Source organism: Symphalangus syndactylus, chromosome 20, assembly GCF_028878055.3.
Source record: "Symphalangus syndactylus isolate Jambi chromosome 20, NHGRI_mSymSyn1-v2.1_pri, whole genome shotgun sequence".
NCBI classification, from domain to species: domain Eukaryota; kingdom Metazoa; phylum Chordata; class Mammalia; order Primates; family Hylobatidae; genus Symphalangus; species Symphalangus syndactylus.
The window spans coordinates 10,915,012-10,933,487 of NC_072442.2; the positions used below are offsets into that span (position 1 = coordinate 10,915,012).

The 18,476-nt window shown below is 36.3% G+C and overlaps 1 protein-coding gene and 1 long non-coding RNA gene across 2 annotated transcripts in view; one reads left to right on the forward strand and one right to left on the reverse strand.

The window, feature by feature from the left end:
* LOC129470076 (uncharacterized) overlaps positions 1 to 17,448 on the reverse strand; it is a 132,354-nt gene extending 114,906 nt beyond the window's left edge. Inside the window, exon 1 of the long non-coding RNA XR_008653156.2 lies at positions 17,325 to 17,448. This is a non-coding gene — a long non-coding RNA (uncharacterized lncRNA). The remainder of the gene's footprint in view (positions 1 to 17,324) is intronic.
* KIF2B (kinesin family member 2B) lies at positions 464 to 2,749 on the forward strand. The gene is given in 3 exon segments (XM_055257437.2): positions 464 to 845; positions 848 to 1,080; positions 1,083 to 2,749. Coding segments are annotated over 3 exon segments (2,016 nt in total). The 5' UTR covers positions 464 to 565; the 3' UTR covers positions 2,586 to 2,749.
* Positions 17,449 to 18,476: the final 1,028 nt, after the last annotated feature.

Here is an 18,476-nt window from a genome sequence, read left to right on the forward strand (position 1 = left end):
AAAGATGGCAGGTTCGAGGAGCCTGTCTGGGATCCTGTTGAATATCGAAGCCTGAGATTTGCAAATAGCTCTACCTTCATCTGCTCCCACTGATCACTGGAGAGTTAAAGTTTAAGGGAACTTCATAGCAATTCTCAAATTAAAGCACTGAGCTTTGAGACTGCCAGCCAAGGCCTCCTTTTATGCTTAGGCGTACATGTACATGGGGCATATAAATTAAACTTCAACTCCGTGGTTCCCACTGCTTCTCTGTTACCTGTTCTTTCTTGCCATGATCCGGAGAGCACGCCACATCCTCCTCCAACCCCTTCACCCTCACTGGCAGAGAACAATCTCTTCATCCCTTTGTGCTCCCTTACCATTCACTCCTAAGCCCTAGGTTCTGCCGCCTCTTCTCATCCTTTTGTGACGTATGGCCCCAATCCGGGCCCTGGCACGCTAGGCTCACAAAGGCAGGCACAGACTGCAACCCTGCTCAGTGCTCTGGGCGCTTCAGGCTGGCTTAGGTGCTGCTGCTCCAACCCCAAGGGCCCTGGAGCGCTCCCTGATACCTCCATCACTCACCATGGCCAGCCAGTTCTGCCTCCCTGAATCCCCACGCCTCTTGCCCCTGAAAGCCTTGAAGCCACATTTCAGAGACATCCAAGTGGGTATCTACGTGGCGATCCAGCGCAGTGACAAGCAGATCCACCTCGCTGTGGTCACGGAGATCAACAGAGAAAACTCTTGGGTCACGGTAGAGTGGGTGGAGAAAGCAGTGAAAAAAGGCAAGAAGATTGAACTGGAGACCATACTCCTGCTGAATCCAGCTCTGGACGCTGCTGAACACCCCATTCCGCCCCCGCCGTGTCCGCCTTGGCTCCAGCGCCCTCTTCGGCCGTCAGGGACCAGGGTACCGCCACGAAACGGGTTGTGATGATCCCTCAGAAACACAAAACAGCCTCAGGGGACAGCCTGGACGTGAGGGTCCCCAGCAAACCTTGTCTGATGAAGCAGAAAAAGTCTCCTTGCCTCTGGGAAATCCAGAAACTGCAGAAGCAGCGGGAAAAGCGCAGGCGGAGGCAGCAGGAGATCCGAGCTAGAGGCGCCCTCGAGGCGCCCTCGATGGCAACACCAGAAACCCCAACTACGAAATCATGCACCTGATCGAAGAGTATCGCAGGCACCCGGACAGCAGCAAGATCTCAGTCCTGGAGCCCCCGCAAGAACATCGCATCTGCGTCTGCGTGAGGAAGCGGCCTCTCAACCAGCGAGAGACAACCTTGAAGGACCTGGATATCCTCACCGTCCCCTCGGACAATGTGGTTATGGTGCATGAGGTGGACCTCACTCGCTACCTGGAGAACCAGACCTTCTGCTTCGACCATGCCTTTGACGACAAAGCCTCCAACGAGTTGGTGTACAAGTTCACCGCCCAGCCACTGGTGGAGTCCGTCTTCCGCAAGGGCATGGCCACCTGCTTTGCCTATGGGCAGACGGGAAGTGGGAAGACGTACACCATGGGTGGAGACTTTTCAGGAAGGGCCCAAGATTGTTCTAAGGGCATTTATGCTCTGGTGGCACAGGATGTCTTTCTCCTGCTCAGAAACCCCACATACGAGAAGCTGGACCTCAAAGTCTATGGGACATTTTTTGAGATTTATGGGGGCAAGGTGTATGATTTGCTGAACTGGAAGAAGAAGCTGCAAGTCCTTGAGGATGGCAATCAGCAAATCCAAGTGGTCGGGCTGCAGGAGAAAGAGGTGTGCTGCGTGGAGGAAGTGCTGAACCTGGTGGAAATAGGGAATAGCTGTCGGACTTTCAGGCAAACATCTGTCAACGCTCACTCATCCGGGGGCCATGCAGTGTTCCAGATCATCCTGAAGTCAGGAGGGAAACTGCATGGCAAGTTTTTCCTCGTTGATTTAGCTGGGAATGAAAGGGGAGCAGATACGACCAAGGCCAGCAGGAAAAGGCAGCTGGAAGGGGCAGAGATTAACAAGAGTCTTCTAGCCCTCAAACAATGTATTCTGGCTTTGGGTCAGAAGAAGCCTCACACCCCATTCAGAGCCAGCAAACTCACACAGGTGCTCCGGGACTCCTTTATCAGCCAGAACTCCTCCACTTGCATGATTGCTACTATCTCTCCAGGGATGACCTCTTGTGAAAACACTCTCAACACTTTAAGATATGCAAACAGAGTAAACAAATTAAATGTAGATGTAAGGCCCTACCATCGTGGCCTCTATCCGATTAGACGTGAGGCATCAAGGATGTTCAAAAGTCACATCGGAAATTCAGAAATGTCTCTCCAGAGGGATGAATTTATTAAAATACCTTATGTACAGAGTGAGGAGCAGAAAGAGATTGAAGAGGCTGAAACATTACCCACTCCTTTAGGGAAGGGTACCACAGCTTCAGGGAAGGGACCTAGCCAATGGCTGGAAAACATCCAGGAGAGAGCTGGCGGAGCAAACCATGATGTTGATTTTTGCATTGCCTGGTCTTTGTCCATTTTGGAGCAGAAAATTGATCTTCTGACCGAGATCCAAAAGAAACTGAAATTATTACAAGTTGACCTCCACATGAAGAGCAAGGTAGAGTGAAGCCAATGGAGAGAGATCAGGTACAAAATGCTGCATTGCTGCAGTTTCCACCACTCTTATACAGGAAAACTGTCCAAATTATCTAAATATAAAGATCCTCCTGAAAAGCTTAAAACATCTTAAAATATGCTGATGGGAAACATGCTCTTTCTTCTGCCTCTGTATTTCTGTAGTTTGTTTTCATCCTGCTGAACTGTAGTTTTCAACAGGGAATGGTTCCTCCCCACCCCCTACCAGGACATTTGGCAATGTCTGGAAACATTTTTGATTGTCACGACTGGGGGTGATGAGGATACTGGCATACAGTGGGTTGAGGACCAGAAATGCTGCTAAACATTCAAAGTGTACAGCAGCAGTCCCCAACTTTTTTGACACCACAGACCGGTTTTGTGGAAGAGAGTTTTTCCGTGGGTGGGGTTGGGGATGAAACGGTTCCACTTCAGATCATCAGGCATTAGTCCCCTAAGGAGCGTGCAACAACCTATATCCCTCACATGCACAGTTCACAGTAGGGTTCATGCTCCTGTAAGAATCTAATGCTCCCGCTGATCTGACAGGAGGCGGAGCTCAGGTGGTAATGCCCTCTCACTGCCAGCTTGCCTTCTGTTGTGTAGTCTGATTCCCGAAAGACCACAGACCTACCGGTCTGCAGCCCAGGGGTTGGGGACCCTGAAGTGTACAGGACAGCTTCTCACAGCAAGTAACTACCCTGTTGCAAACATCAATGGTATCGAGGTAGAGAAACCCTGCTGTGATGAAAGCAGATACCCTAAATTTCCAGCTGGGAAAGCAAAACACTGTGAGTTAAAGGAAATAGATTGGAAAGACACCAAGGGTACACAGTGGAGTAAATCTAATGATACCGCTCATGAATCTTTCTCTTGCATTGCTGTTTAGATTCAAATGGTTTTTAAGATCTAATCATACTGGGAGGCTGGATTTTCCTTGGAACCATGTATGAGAGCCTAGTATTAGAGGGACTTTTAAAAAGAAACATTTGAGTTGAAATGGCAAAGTACTGTACTCCCTAGCAGTGATTAAAGTGCATGTGTGTAGGGGTGTGTGTATGTGTGTGTGCACGTTTTGCATAAATAGGGCTTTGTTGACTGTAGTGTCTTTAATTTTTTTTCCTCACACACTCTTTACCATATATTGTATTCATATATTTCACATAAAAAGCCTTCCTGCATCAAATTGGAGCAGGGTATAAGCCAAACAGTAGAAAAACTCCCACCTAAAATGGAACACATCCCATAAATACCTCAAAAGTAGTGTCAGAAACATTGATACCTTAGATTGATTAGACAATTGAAACATTTTCCTGATTCAAAGATCACAAAGTCCATTCTTTCTTTCAAAAAAAAAGCTAATCTGATACGTAAATACAAATATAATAAATAATACGTGCAGCAAACTAATTAGCAAACATTACATAAAATACCGTAACAAAAAAAGAAGGGTCTTTCAGTTTCAAATCTTATAAGTTCCAAATGCTTTTTAAAAAGAAATAAATAGAAATGGTTTGCAAAAAAAAAAGTCCATGGCAGATTAAGGAAATTTAGACAATACATTGTCTCCAAATTTTGCTACTCTCATTATTTTCAAGTGTTTCACTAAAAGTTACAAAGACCTCATTAGCGTTAGGATAACTGGCACATTACTACAGCGTAGAATAATAATGTCCTAGCGAAAGCTATCAGTGTAAAACAATAAGGATAACCATGAACATCTGGTCTTTTGTAATTATTATTTGTGGTCTTTAAAACACAAACAAACACACACACACACACTTAGCAGTGCTTTGACTGGATTGCATTAAATCAATTAACTTGATAAAGATTAATATCGTTACAATTTTGAGTCTTCAATCCATGAATATTCCTCTTGGATGTTTATTTAGTTCTTTATTAATTTCTCTCAATCTTTTATCATTGTCCATATTGAGGTGTTACATCCCTTTCATTAAAATCATGATTAGATAGTCAATTAGATAATCAATGTTTTTAAGACAAATCTAAATTTTATCACATTTAAATGTAATTTTCAAAACATTCCTAATATATATGGGAAAAGTTGATGTTTGTGTTTGGACCTTTTCATTTAATGATAAATTAACTTACTAGTTCTAATAGAATTTAAAATATGTTGGATGTTTTTAGGTACATAATTATGGGATTTGTAAATGATAAAAATATTGTTTCTCTCCTTCCAATTTTTATACCTTTTATTCAAAAGTATATACTTTTATTATCTTATTCCCATAAGGCCTTGTATGTAATGTTGAGTAGAAAAAGTCATAACAGGAATTGTCTGCTTCCCTATCTCAGAGAAAATATTTTAATAGTTTAGCAATTAATACAGTTTAGTGGTTCAATTTTTATACATAGACCAATCTTATCAGATTCAGAATTTCTTTATCTATATCTAGTTATTGTTAATGAGTGCTAAATTTTACCCTGTCTTTTCTTCATCTATTTAGATAACCATATGATATTTTCCTTTAGTTTCTACGTGTAATGAATTACAATACCTTTTCAAATGTTATATCAACCTTGCTTTTAGAAATAAATTCAACTTACACTTTTTTATACATTGTTGAATTAGAAATAATAATAATTAGTTTAGGATTTTTGTATCTATATTCATGAGAGATATTATGCTATAATTTTCTTTTGATATCTTTCTCAGGGATTGGAATTAAGGTTTGCTAACTCTATAAAACAAAATGAGAAGCCTATTCTCTTTTTCTATTTTCTGAAATCATTCGGATTTTTTTTTTTTTTTTTTTTTGAGGTGGAGTCTCACTCTGTCACCAAGGCTGGAGTGCAATGGCAACACCTCGGCTAACTGCAAACTCCACCTCCTGGATTCAAGTAATTCTCCTGTCTCAGCCTCCAGAATAGCTGGGATTACAGCTGCTTGCCACCACGTCAGGCTAATTTTTGTCTTTTTAGTAAAGACACGGTTTCGCCATGTTGGCCAGGCTGGTCTCAAACTCCTGACCGCTGGTGATCCACCCACCTCAGACTCCCAAAATGCTGAGGTTACAGGTAGGAGCCACCGCACCGGGCCAGATATGATTTCTATTAAATTTTTGTTAAATACTTCAAAGCTATCTGGCTCTGGAGTTATCTTTATGACAAAATTTTCTAGATTCAATTCATTTAGTGGAAATAATATTATTCAGGTTTACACTTAATATTTTTCTCATACCAGCTTTAAAACATTTTATTAATTTATTCTCATAAAACTCAACTATACTCATTATCTATCATGCCCATATTATTTATTTCTTTTTTATCCTTCCTGATACTGGTAAATTATGTCTTCTCTTTTTTATTTTGAATCAGACTTGTTGTATGTTTATGAATTATATTAGTTTTTTCAAGGAAACAACTCTTGGCTATTTTCTCTATTGTGTTTGTTTTTATTTTATTAATTCCATTTTTTCTTCTTTCTGTTTAATTTCCACTTTTTTCATTTTATTAATTTCTATGCTTAGATAATACATTTGTCATCCTTTTATACTTATTCTTTTTAACTACTGCTTTTAGTTAATCTACATTATATTTTTATTATTCAAAAAATTGAATACTCAAATATTCAAAGTATTCATTTTTCTAATTTTCACTTACCAATAAGTTATTAAAAGCATTGTTACATGCCTATTTTTAAATTTGTTTAATCACGTTGTTCAAATATTTTGTAACACTTATTTACTTTATCCTTTACCATGATATTAAATCCTTAAACTTTAATTGTAGGCTTAACTACTTTTTTTAATTCTGAGAGTTTTCAGTTTATATCTTTTGAGGTTATGTTCTAGTTGCATATAAATTTGGGGTTTTATATATGCCTGTTGTGTTCACAGTTTTAACATACTAAATTTTTCTCTTCGTTTCTTGTAATTTTTCTTGAATTAAATTCTGCATTTCCTAATATTAGTATAGATAATATTAGCTTTATTTTAGTTTATATTTGTGTGATGTATATTTTGCTGCCCTTTTATTTTGAATCTTTCTGTTCTTTACAGCTAAGATTAATTCTTTATAAAAATATATAATTGGTTCTAAATAATTTTTTAATCCCATATTATAATTTTTGTCTTTTAATGAACACATTTATGTCATTTAGATTTAATGTAACTACTGATAGATTTAGGTTTATGTCTGTGAGCATTTATTGCCTGTAACTTGAAAATCACATCATGCATTCTTATTATTACATTATATGCATTATATATATGCTTTTAATACATCATTATTAATATTTAAACAGTGAATATACATTTAAATAACTCATGTTTATTTTTCTGATACTCTTAATTCTGTATACTTTGTATTTAATTCTTTATATCTAATACTTCATGCTTAATTCTTTACTGTTTCCATTTAGGATCATTTTTCTTCTTATATGACTCATATATGTGTATGTAAGAGTAAGCCTGTTAGTGAAAATTCTGTTAATTTAAATAATCTTTATTTTACCTTCTCTTTTGAAGTGTATTTTTGCTGCTTATGGAGTTCTTGGTCATCTATTCTTTCATTTACATATTTATTGATTTATTTGCCCTTCAAAGAAGTCATTATTTTGTTTTATTATTTTGCCATTTCTATTAAAAATTAACTGTCATTTTCAGGAACTTTTAAGATTTTTTTCCTTCTCTTGATTTCAGATCAGGATTGTTTTTTCTACAATGCAACAAGGTGTGTTTTTCTTATTTATTCTTCTTTATTTATTTCTTATTTATTCTTCTTGTGTTTTATAAAACTTTCAAGTCACTGATATCCTTCATTGGTTTTGATAAAGTATAAAGTATTAACTTTTTTTTTTTTTTGAGGAGGAGTCTCACTCTGTCGCCCAGGCTGGAGTGCATTGGCACGATCCCGGCTCACTGCAACCTCCATCTCCCGGGTTCAAGCAATTCTTCTGCCTCAGCCTCCTGAGTAGCTGGGACTACAGGTGCCCCCCACCACGTCCAGCTCATTTTTGTATTTTTAGTAGAGATAGGGTTTCACCATGTTAGCTAGGCTGGTCTCAAACTCCTGACCTCAAGTGATCCACCCGCCTCAGCCTCCGAAAGGGCTGGGATTATAGACAGAAGCCACTGGCCCCGCGAAAGTATCAACATTCAACAGTTCAAATATTATTTTTGGATCTTTCTATGTCTTCCCTTCTTGGAAATTACAAATACTTAAGTATTCTACATGTTTCATACTATTTTGTCTAGTTTGTATAAATTTATCTCTTAATGCTTCAGTTTGGATACTATCTAATTGCCTATCTTCCATTTCACTAATCCTCTTTGTCAAATCTATTAAACTCATGCATTAAACTTTTAATTTCAACTTTTATTCTTAATTCTAGGATTTTCACTTGACTCTTTTAGAGTAGATCTCTGTTTCTCCTGTTGATTCAAGTTGTTCGGTACTTTGTATTCGTATGCCTAGTATGTTTTGATTGAATGCTGAACAATATGTATGATATAATGTGAAGGCTCTATACGATGTTATATCTTTCCAAAGAGGATTTATTGTTCTTTCTGAAGACACATAGAGTAAAGGCATATCACCTTGATCCCTTGTTCTGGTTTACTCTTAATTTTGGGGCTTAGCATGTCTGGCATCTTAACTAAAAGCTTCTACTTTCGTGGACTCTTGCTTTTCTAAATCTATAAGCTTGATAAATTATCTGCTGACTTTTAATCTGTTTTCAACCGCTTTATGATTATTTTCACGTTTGAACCTTTTTCTATGCATGCACAGTCTTAGAGTTAGCAATTTATTAGGGAGAAATTGCACATATATTGTATATTTCAATTCTCTGTCATCCTTTTTTTTTGCAAAACCAGTCTTGTTGGCTCTGGTAGGCCTGAACTTTAATGTTAGGCTTTTGTGAAACTGTGTCCCTGTGAGACTGCAACAATATTTACTTGGCTACTGCCTTCTTTTTGGGCTTACTGTTCAGTCTCAAGAATCAGCAAATGCTCCAAGAGGGAAAGGTAGCAGTGAATATAATAACCATCTCAGTGTGGTTTCCTTTTCCCTGTGATTTTTTTAAAAATATTCTTATTTAGATGTAATTTAAACAATATAGTAATATGTATTTTTCCAAGAATTCTTACATTCAAGTCTACAGAATACAACTTAAAACTTCTACTTCAGTAAAAAATTGCTTGCTTGCTAACTACTTCTTAGTTTCTTTGCTTCCGTTGCATTAAAATTCTTTCTTAATTACTGTGCATTCATATTTCCATTGACATTAGTATTTCTTCCTGAGAATATACATGGTACTTGAAATAATGTAAAAATACAGCATACAATTTTATATTGAATGTTATAAAATAAAATATTATGTAAATGAAAAAACTCAGAAAATAAATTAATTGGAGTCCACTATAAGAGAATTGTTGACAGCTTGCCCAGATGTCCTGAAGTTATAAAAAAGATTGTAAGCAAATTAACGCTTTAACAAGATTGTAGAAAAAAAGTTGGAACTGCTAAATTAAGAAAAATAAATACTTTCAGGACTTTGAAAACATCCATTTACACACAAAAACTTGACATGCTAATTATAAGCTATGCTTATCTATTAATTAAAGTATTTTTTCCTATCCTGTAGTGGACAAACTTATTTTGAATGGCTGCGTGAACTTTTACATAATAAAACTACTTTTAAAATACCAAACTGAAGGTTTTATAATTGCAAGTTTTTCTCCCCATAATTTATCTGTGATCATAAATTTTTATACTATTAATATTATTCTACTACTTTTCATTTGATAAAATTATTTTTTTAATAATCTACAAGACAAAACTGTATGAGAGCCCTAGATAAATATTTATGTGCTTCTTAGGTGAATGTATAAATTATTTTTTGCTTGCAATTTGATTGCAGATTTAAAATATTAGAGCAGAAATACAGTTTCTATCATGTATTGCTTAAGAAAACAAATGTCAAATAATCTGTTATTCAAAGTGTAGGTATTATCTTCAAAGCAAGCCTGTCATTTATAAACTGTTTGTTTAATTCTTTTTATTCTCCAAAAGAGCAACTCCAGATAGCAAACCTTAACACATCATTTTTCTGAAATTTGATTTTTTTTACTAATTAAGGCATTTTATTTCTAATGTAATATAAATGTAATGTCTGAAATTATTTTAAAAGGCTTAACGAATATATTGGCCAAACAAGATATTAAGGGCTTAAACAAGATATTGATCCAAATTACTAATTGAAGATAAAAACAGGACAGAGAGAGGTCGCCTTTTCACTTCTGAAAACCATCTGTGTTTGAGGTGATTCTGAACATGAATGAAGCTGTCTACTGGTCATAGCTAGAAAACAAGGGCTTGAACGGTAACAGTAAGAAGGAACACAGTAATCCGGAGCAGGAAAAATGGAAATAATTATCAAAGCAACAATTACAAATGGACATAATTAAAATAAAGGTTATGGCATGGTGCCAGTTAACCAATATACTGTGCTCACACTCATGTTTGTCATGAAGTTATGATGCTAGAAAGGGATGAATGAATTAGGCCATGGTGGAGAATCTAAACAGTTTTTATACTATCTGGACATGAGTCCAAATGTTGAGATTAAAATCAAACAAGCTCAGTGAGCCAAAACACCTGCCTTAGAGTTAAATATTTGGGGTTTGACTTAAGGCTTTGTCACCTAGTATCTATGTGAATTCAGACGAGTTTTTGACACTCTGTACTCTTTATTATTTTTTCCTACCTGTTACAAAAGTCTAAAAATATCCACTATGCCAAACTCAGAGTCATTTTGGAGGATCAACTTAAGAAGTTTCAATAAAATAAGATTTTACTAATCATCTTCTATGTCTTCCTTCTTACTTGTTATCTTACTGTGTTCCTTCTTACTGTTACCATTCAAGCCCTTGTTTTCTAGCTATGACCAGTAGACAGCTTCATTTATGTTCAGAATCACCTCAAACACAGATGGTTTTTAGCAGTGCAAAGGCGACCTCTCTCTGTCCTGTTTTTATCTTCAATTAGTAATTTGGATCAATATCTTGTTTAAGCCCTTAATATCTTGTTTGGCTAGTATCTTATATGAATTTCACCTATGAGAAAAAGTATAGCTGTCTTTGTGTTTCAAATCGGTTTTTTACGTTGATACATCATTCTGCCCAAAACAGAAAGTACAATTTTCACGTGAGCGGTTGACACATGTAAATGACTAGTCCTCAGGATTTACTTGCGTTGGTAAACAGCTGATTTTAACAAGTGGTTATATCTCTCTTTTTTTTCCTGTTTTTTAAGCTTTATATTAGATTCAGGGGTACATGTGCAGGTTTGTTACATAGGTAAGCTTCTGGGGGGATTTGTTGTACAGATTATTTCATCACCCAGGTATTAAGCCTAGTACCCGTTAGCTATTTTTCCTGATCCTCTCCCTCCTGCCACTCTCCACCCTCCAATAAGCCCCAGTGTGTGCTGTTCCCCTCTATGTATCCATGTATTCTCAGCATTTATCTCCCATTTTTAAGTGAGAACATGCAGTATTTGGTTTTCCCTTTCCACATTAATTCTCTTAGGATGCTTCGTATCCATGTCCCTGCAAAGGGAATTATCTTGTTCTTTTAATGGCTGCATAGTATTCCATGGTGTATATGTACCACATTTTTTTTTTACTGAGTTTATTATTTATGAGCATTTAGGTTAATTCCATGTCTTTGCTATTGTGAATAGTGTTGCAATGAACATACACATTCATGTGTCTTTATAATAGAATGATTTATATCCCTTTGGGTATATACCCAGTAATGAGATTGCTTAGTCAAATAGTATTTCCATCTTTAGGACTTTGAGGAATTGCTACATTGTCTTCCACAATGGTTGAACTAATTTACGCTCCCACCAACTGTGTATAAGCATTCCCTTTTCTCTGTTACCTTGCCAGGCTCTGTTATTTTTTGACTTTTTAGTAATTGCCTTTTTGACTGGTGTAAGCTGTTACCCCTAATGCATTTCTCTAATGATCAGTGAGGTGGAGCTTTTTTTTCATATGACTGTTGGCTGCATGCATGTCTTCTTTTGAAAAGTGTCTGTTCATGTCCTTTGTCTACTTTTTAATGGAATTCATTTTTTAAATAAATTTATTTAAGTTCTTTATAGATTCTGAATATTAGACCTTCATTAGATGCATAGTTGGCACAAATTTTCTCCCATTCTGTAGGTTGTCTGTTTACTCTGTCGATAGTTTCTTTTGCTGTTCAGAAGCTCTTCAGTTTAATTATATTCCAAATGTCAATTTTTGCTTTTGTTGTGATTAATTTTGGAGACTTCATCAGGAAATCTTTTCCCATGCTTATGTCCTGAGTGATATTGCCTTATTGCCTAGGTTGTCTTCCAGTATTTTTATAATTTGAGTTTTATGTTTAAGTCTTTAATCCTTCTTGAGTTAATTTTTAATTTTTGTATGTGGTGTAAGTTTTTTTTTTTTTTTTTTTTTTTTTTTTTTTTTTTTTTTGATGGAGTTTCACTGTTGTTCTCCAGGCTGGAATGCAATGGTGCTATCTGAGCTCACGACAACCTCTGCTTCCCAAGTTCAAGCAATTCTCCTGCCTCAGCCTCCTGAGTAGCTGGGATTACAGGCATGTGCCACCATGCCTGGCTAATTTTTTGTATTTTTAGTAGAGACGGAGTTTCTCCATGTTGGTCAGGCTGGTCTCGAACTCCCAGCCTCAGGTGATCCTCCCGCCTTGGCCTCCCAAAGTGCTGATCACAGGCATGAGCCACCATGCCCAGCCGTAAGTTAATTTTTGTATGTGTGTTTGTATGTGGTGTAAGGTTGAAACTGAAAGGGTTCAGTGTCTATCTTCTGTATATGGCTAGCCAGTTATCATAGAACCATTTATTGAATAGGAAATTCTTTCCCCATGCTTGTTTTTGTCAGGTTTGTTGAAGATCAGATAGTTGTAGGTGTGTAGTCTCATTTCTGGGTTCTCTATTCATTTCCATTGGTCTATGTGTCTGTCTTTGTACCAGTACCATGCTGTTTTGGTTACTGTGGCTTAGTAGCATAGATTGAGGTCGGGTAACATGATGCTTCTAGTTTTGTTCTCTTTGCTTAGGATTGTGTTGGCTATTTGGGCTCTTATTTGGTACCAAATGAATTTTAAAATCTTTTTTTTCCCTAAGTCTGTGAAGAATGTCATTGGTAGTTTAATAGAAATAGTGTTGAATTTATAAATTGCTTTGGGCAGTATGGCCATATTTACAATATCAATTCTTCCTATCCATGAGCATGAGGTGTTTTTCCATTTGTTTGTGTCATCTCTGATGTCTTTGAGCAGTGTTTTGTACTTTTCCTTTTAGAGATCTTTCACCTCCCTGGTTAGCTGTAGTCCCAGGTATTTTATTCTTTTTGTGGCAATTGTGAATGGGAGTATATTCCTGATTTGGCTCTGGGCTTGACTGTTGTTGGTGTATAGGAATGTTAGTGATTTTTGCACACTGATTTTGTATCCTGAGACTTTGCTGAAGTTGTTTATCAGCTTAAGAAGCATTTGGGCTGAGACTATGGGGTTATCTAGGTATAGGGTCATGTCTGCAAACAGGGATAGTTTGTCTCCCTCTCTTCCTATTTGGATGCCCTATTTTTCTTTCTCTTGCCTAATTGTCCTGGCCAGGACATCCAATAGTATATTGAATAGGAGTGGTGAGAGAGGGCATCCTTATAATAAGGGGTCATATCTCTACAGTGGCACCTACCTGGATTCAGCTTTTCAGTTTGACCCCTTACAAGAAACTCCACCATCACTAGCTAATGCTATTCCTTTGACCTAGCCACAGTGTTTCTTTAGGTATTTTGGCATCTGCTGTCACATCTGTGTCTCACTCAGCTCTGTAGGAAAACATTTAACTCTCTCCTGCCACCTGCCAGAGATATGCCCTGAGGCTCTGTACCTTTGGCTTCAGCCATTGCTTGACCACATGCAACTCTCTCAACACCCATGAAGAACCTACCAGAATGTAGGAACACAACTAGGAATGTGAACTGGGTTATCTCACTCTTTCATGACTTAAACTAATGTAGGGTTTTACCACAACCCTGTAAGATATGGCCCAGAGAAAAAAAAGAACACAAGACAACAGTTGTCCCTCTATGATCCTTCTCTTTTTCTCTCCCATTCTATAACCACTGGCATCTTATCTGAGTAGGAAAGCAAGAAAAATTTGTTTGTGGAATAAACTTTATGACCTGTGTCTTGTAAGACAATACTTCAGAAAAATAAAATCTCACCCTCTTGCACTTCTAAAAGCCTTTTCTCTCAAGATCATAATCTCTATTTTCAGTACCAAAAGTCTGTTTTAACACTAAAAAATAAAATATTGACCCATTTGTTTTCCCCTGAATTTACTTTCCTAAAAGACACAATCCCATATTTTCCTAGCTGTTCGATAGGGGCTGAGAGTACAATAAATTGTGTTTGAAGTGTGAGGGTAGCACTGATGAAGATGTAGACACATCAGTCAATAATTCAACATATTCCTACACATGTGCTTTCCCCCATTAGAAATAAAAGCCTGAGAAAAGAAACGCTGTTATTCTTTTGACAACTGTGTTCTCAGCATCTAGAATAGCACCTGGAAAATGAATATTTGTTGAATGAAGACCTGTACATAAAATGGCTCAAATCCTCATCAACACAATCACCCACAGAAGTATTGAAAGAGAAAAGGACTAGAGGCAGAAACCTGAGAAAAACAAATAATTTAAGGTGCAAGATAGTGGAAAAATTATTAGTGAAGGAGGATAAGAAGGAGAGGTCATCAAATTACAAGAAAAACCAGGGGAAAAAAGAAAAGTAGTACAGAAAGCAAAGAAGGAGAGAATTCAAAGGGCAGAGAGAGTAAACTATGTTAAGAAGAAAATAAAAAGCAGTGATCTGGGAGAATAAAGGCTTAAGAGCAGGTCAATGGTTTTGACAATTTATAGGCCATTAATAACCTTTGAGAGATCAGCTTGAATGAAACAGTTGGTTCAGAAGTCCAATTGCAATGGGCTGAAGAGTCAGAAACCAGCTAGGACAATGAAAGTGAAAGTGCTTCTTAAATCTTAAACCACTTTAAAAATGCAATTAGAATATACAGCTTGTCAGATTTAGGTCCTGGTTGTTGCTCATTCACCATACTTTCTGAATTCATCTATTTTTCTTGGCATCAAGCACAGGCAGCTAGGGCTTTAGCTGAGTATGTCACAATCAGTGAAACAGATGTTAACATTTCCTTAACATTTTTCTTCTTCCTTGACCTAACCTTTCTTCATAGCATGCCCAGGTTTAAATTAATGCACTGTCATTAAACAATCTTCAAATGCACTCCACTGTTTCTCTAGGTAATTTCAATAGGTCATCTTCTATTGCCAACACCTTCACAACTTGCCCTCAGCTTCTTAAAAAATTCTGATTTGTTTAGGCAAAATTGATAAAACTTTGAATGTGTCCTTGACCTCAGCCATGAGATCTGGAACACAATCTATCATTTAACCATGCCTCAGAACTGGCCCCAACTGCATTACTTTGAATACTTCTTCTTTCTTGGCTTCTCTATCCCTGATTTCCATTTTTATGGATTCCCTGTCTATCAAGTGAACTACTAGACATTGCACGAACTTAAGATATAATTAATTACACTCTGAAAGTTTTCTTTTCCTGACTGGGCATATATTTCTCAAATAACCTCATTCTAACTTTCCTTTTAATGACACCTAATTGTGAGAACATTAATAGAAAGGCATAAAATCAGAAATTTTAGATTGGTTATATTTAAAATAATTCAGAAAGTAACGGTTTGAGAGTATATTAATTTGTTTCATAGAGAAAACACTAGCAGATATTAATATTTAAAAGTTCCTGCCACTATTTGAGATTTTTCTACCAGAACCTTATAACTTATCTTTTCAGCACCAGAACTGTTTATGAAGAAAAATAATCAAATGAAATAATTTCATAGTTATTTTTATTGGCAAAAGAGTGACATCTATTGTTCAGTGTTTGTTATATAAAATGGAATTCAAAAATCAAAAGCAATGCCTTATTTTTAATGTGATTAGCTCCAGAATAATAACTTCTTAAATTTATTGTTTCAAAAAGACTAATGGGTGATATTCAATAATTCATTTTTATTATGAAATCAAATTTAGGTGATTATTTAGGATCATGAACATGTAATTATGATTCAAAGGCCCAAGATCTGTCTAGGTACTAAAAATAGAAGAAAGAAATAAGATAAAAATATGGAATAAAATTCTTTTTTTTTTTTTTTAATATGGAATAAAATTCTTAAAGGTGACTGCTTTTTTTCTATATATGTATTTTTCTTGTTATAAATCAGTTAAATATGTTTACTGAAATCTGTGAATCCACAGATTGAATTCTGAATTCAAGGCAAGTTCCTGTTCTCATCTTAATTCTGTTGTTAACTAAATCTGTGAATTTAAACAAGTTGCTTTCATCTTGGCTACAGTTTATTATCCACAAAAATATGAGTATGAGTCTTGAACTGAAAGTAGCCAACTTCCTGCTAGCATTTATTTTTCCATAAGATGCTATTCAGAATCACTAGATTAAGCAAAAATTTTTAAAGTTTGACCATACTGAGTGTCCATAATGATATGGAAGAATTGAAATTCTCAAATACTGATGTTAGGAGTATAAACAAATACAGTCCCTTTCTAAAGCAATTTGAAAATATTCTGTAAATTTTAAGGTGGACCTATCCCATCATCCTGCTTTTCTGTTTGTGTAAGCACTTGACAGGGAATTCCCACACATGCACACAAGGAGGTATTTTCAAGAACTACATCATTGCAATGTTGAAAAATTCACAATAGAGTAATTATTAAAGGAGAATTTATAAAATCTTGCATCTGTACCTACTATTTTACAATATAAACATAAAAGGATTGAATTACAGTAGCATCTATCAACATGGGTAAACCTCAATCAAACAATATGAGTAAAAGAGGCACATTTCAGATTATGTAGCAAATGACCTTTTATATAAGAAACCAAAATGTTCCTATTCATCGACTATGGGCATACCATAGGTAGAAAAGTATAAAATATTCATGAGAATAATAAAGAACAAATTCATGACAATGGTCACCTATGGAAATACAGGGGAGTTAATGTGACCAGGATGGATACATTGGGACTTGAACTGCATCTGAAATGTTTTCCTTATTGAACAAAAAGAGAGAAAGACATGTGAAGCAAAATAAGGTAAACTGAGGAGCTGTTTTCAGTAAGTTATGGGCACACTGATTCTTATTAGATAATTATACTTTTCTGCATGTTTTAAATATTTCATAATTTTGGTAAAGACAATATTAAAATTCTAATTCTAAATCTCACAGAAAACTGAGTACCTAATCTTTTTTGTCTGTTTTTCAGGATTTTTATGAGATTAGAATTTAGTGACAAGTGTATGATAAGTTCTGAAACATAGTTTGTGTCTCTTCAGTCCTCATATTTGTTAAAACAAAAAAAACACAGCAAGAATAATTTTTCACACAGGCTTTTAAATTGGCTTTGATGGAACTCCGTTCCACAAGGAATATTGGATTACACTTTCTAAAGCTGAGCCCAGCCATGGGTTCATACCCCCAAATTACTATTAGTTGAGTAAATTCCTCCATTCTTGAAGTCCCAAGAGAGCTTGGGGCTCCTGGGCGTATTAGAAAGTGATGTTTCTTACTTACCACAGGTTAGGAATCCTATACAGTGTAGACAAGGTATGAAGCCAGTTTTCCCAAGCGGCTTTTATTGGCTCTGCAAGTCATGCTTGATTCCTTAAAGGCAAGCGCACCCTTCCAGTCAAAGTCTTAGTAAAACAACCAGTTTCTCCAATTGTGTCCTGTTGCAAAAGAAAATGGATTTTTATCGCACCTATCCTACTAACCATATTGCCATAAGTTAAGAATACTCACAAATAGTTTCCAAATTCTAGAGAAACCAGGTGAGAGAAACAAATATGCCCCAGATTTTGTTCACAGGAGTATACCTTACTCAATTGTTAAAAGCTGCAGGCCAGGTGCGGTGGCTCACACCTGTAATCCCAGAACTTTGGGAGGTGGAGGCAGGCAGATCACAAGGTCAGGTGTTCGAGACCAGCCTGGCTAACATGGTGAAAACCCATCTCTGGTAAAAATACACAAATTAGCCAGGTGTGGTCATGGGCACCTGTAATCCCAGCTACTTGGGAGGCTGAGGCAGGAAAATTGGTTGAACCTGGGAGAAAGAGGTTGCAGTGAGCCAAGATTGCACCACTGCATTCCAGCCTGTATGAGAGAGCAAGACTCCGTCAAAAAAAAAAAAAAAAAGAAAGAAAGAAAAGCTGCAGATAGCTCAAAAGAAAAGTTTTCTTGACTCTGAAAAACAAAACAAGGACTAGCAATGTTTTAAGCAAAAAGTTAAACAAGATTACTTCAGTTTTCTGTTAGTTCAGTCCATTCAGTTAACTCTTGTTCTGCTTGATATTCATGAACATTTCAGCTCTTGGTGAGTTCTGAATGTTTTTCATTTATTCTAATGTCACAGTCTCCAAAGATATCAGAAACCCGTATCTGTGAGCACCTGTGAAGGTCCTATATAAACCATCTTTTGAAAAGGATCAAAGCAAGACAATTGTCTATGAATGACAAAATGTCCTGGGTAGTTACAGCCAAAAACACAATTGACAAAGAAATTTGGTTACTTCTGTGGTTTACAATAACATAATAACCTCATTATGATTGATAACATATACTGAGACATTAAAACTTTAGAAATCCTATGCAATTTTTGAACATATATTAATATTATTCACTAAAATATAACCTAAAGAAGATTATATCTTATTTTTATTTTGGCAA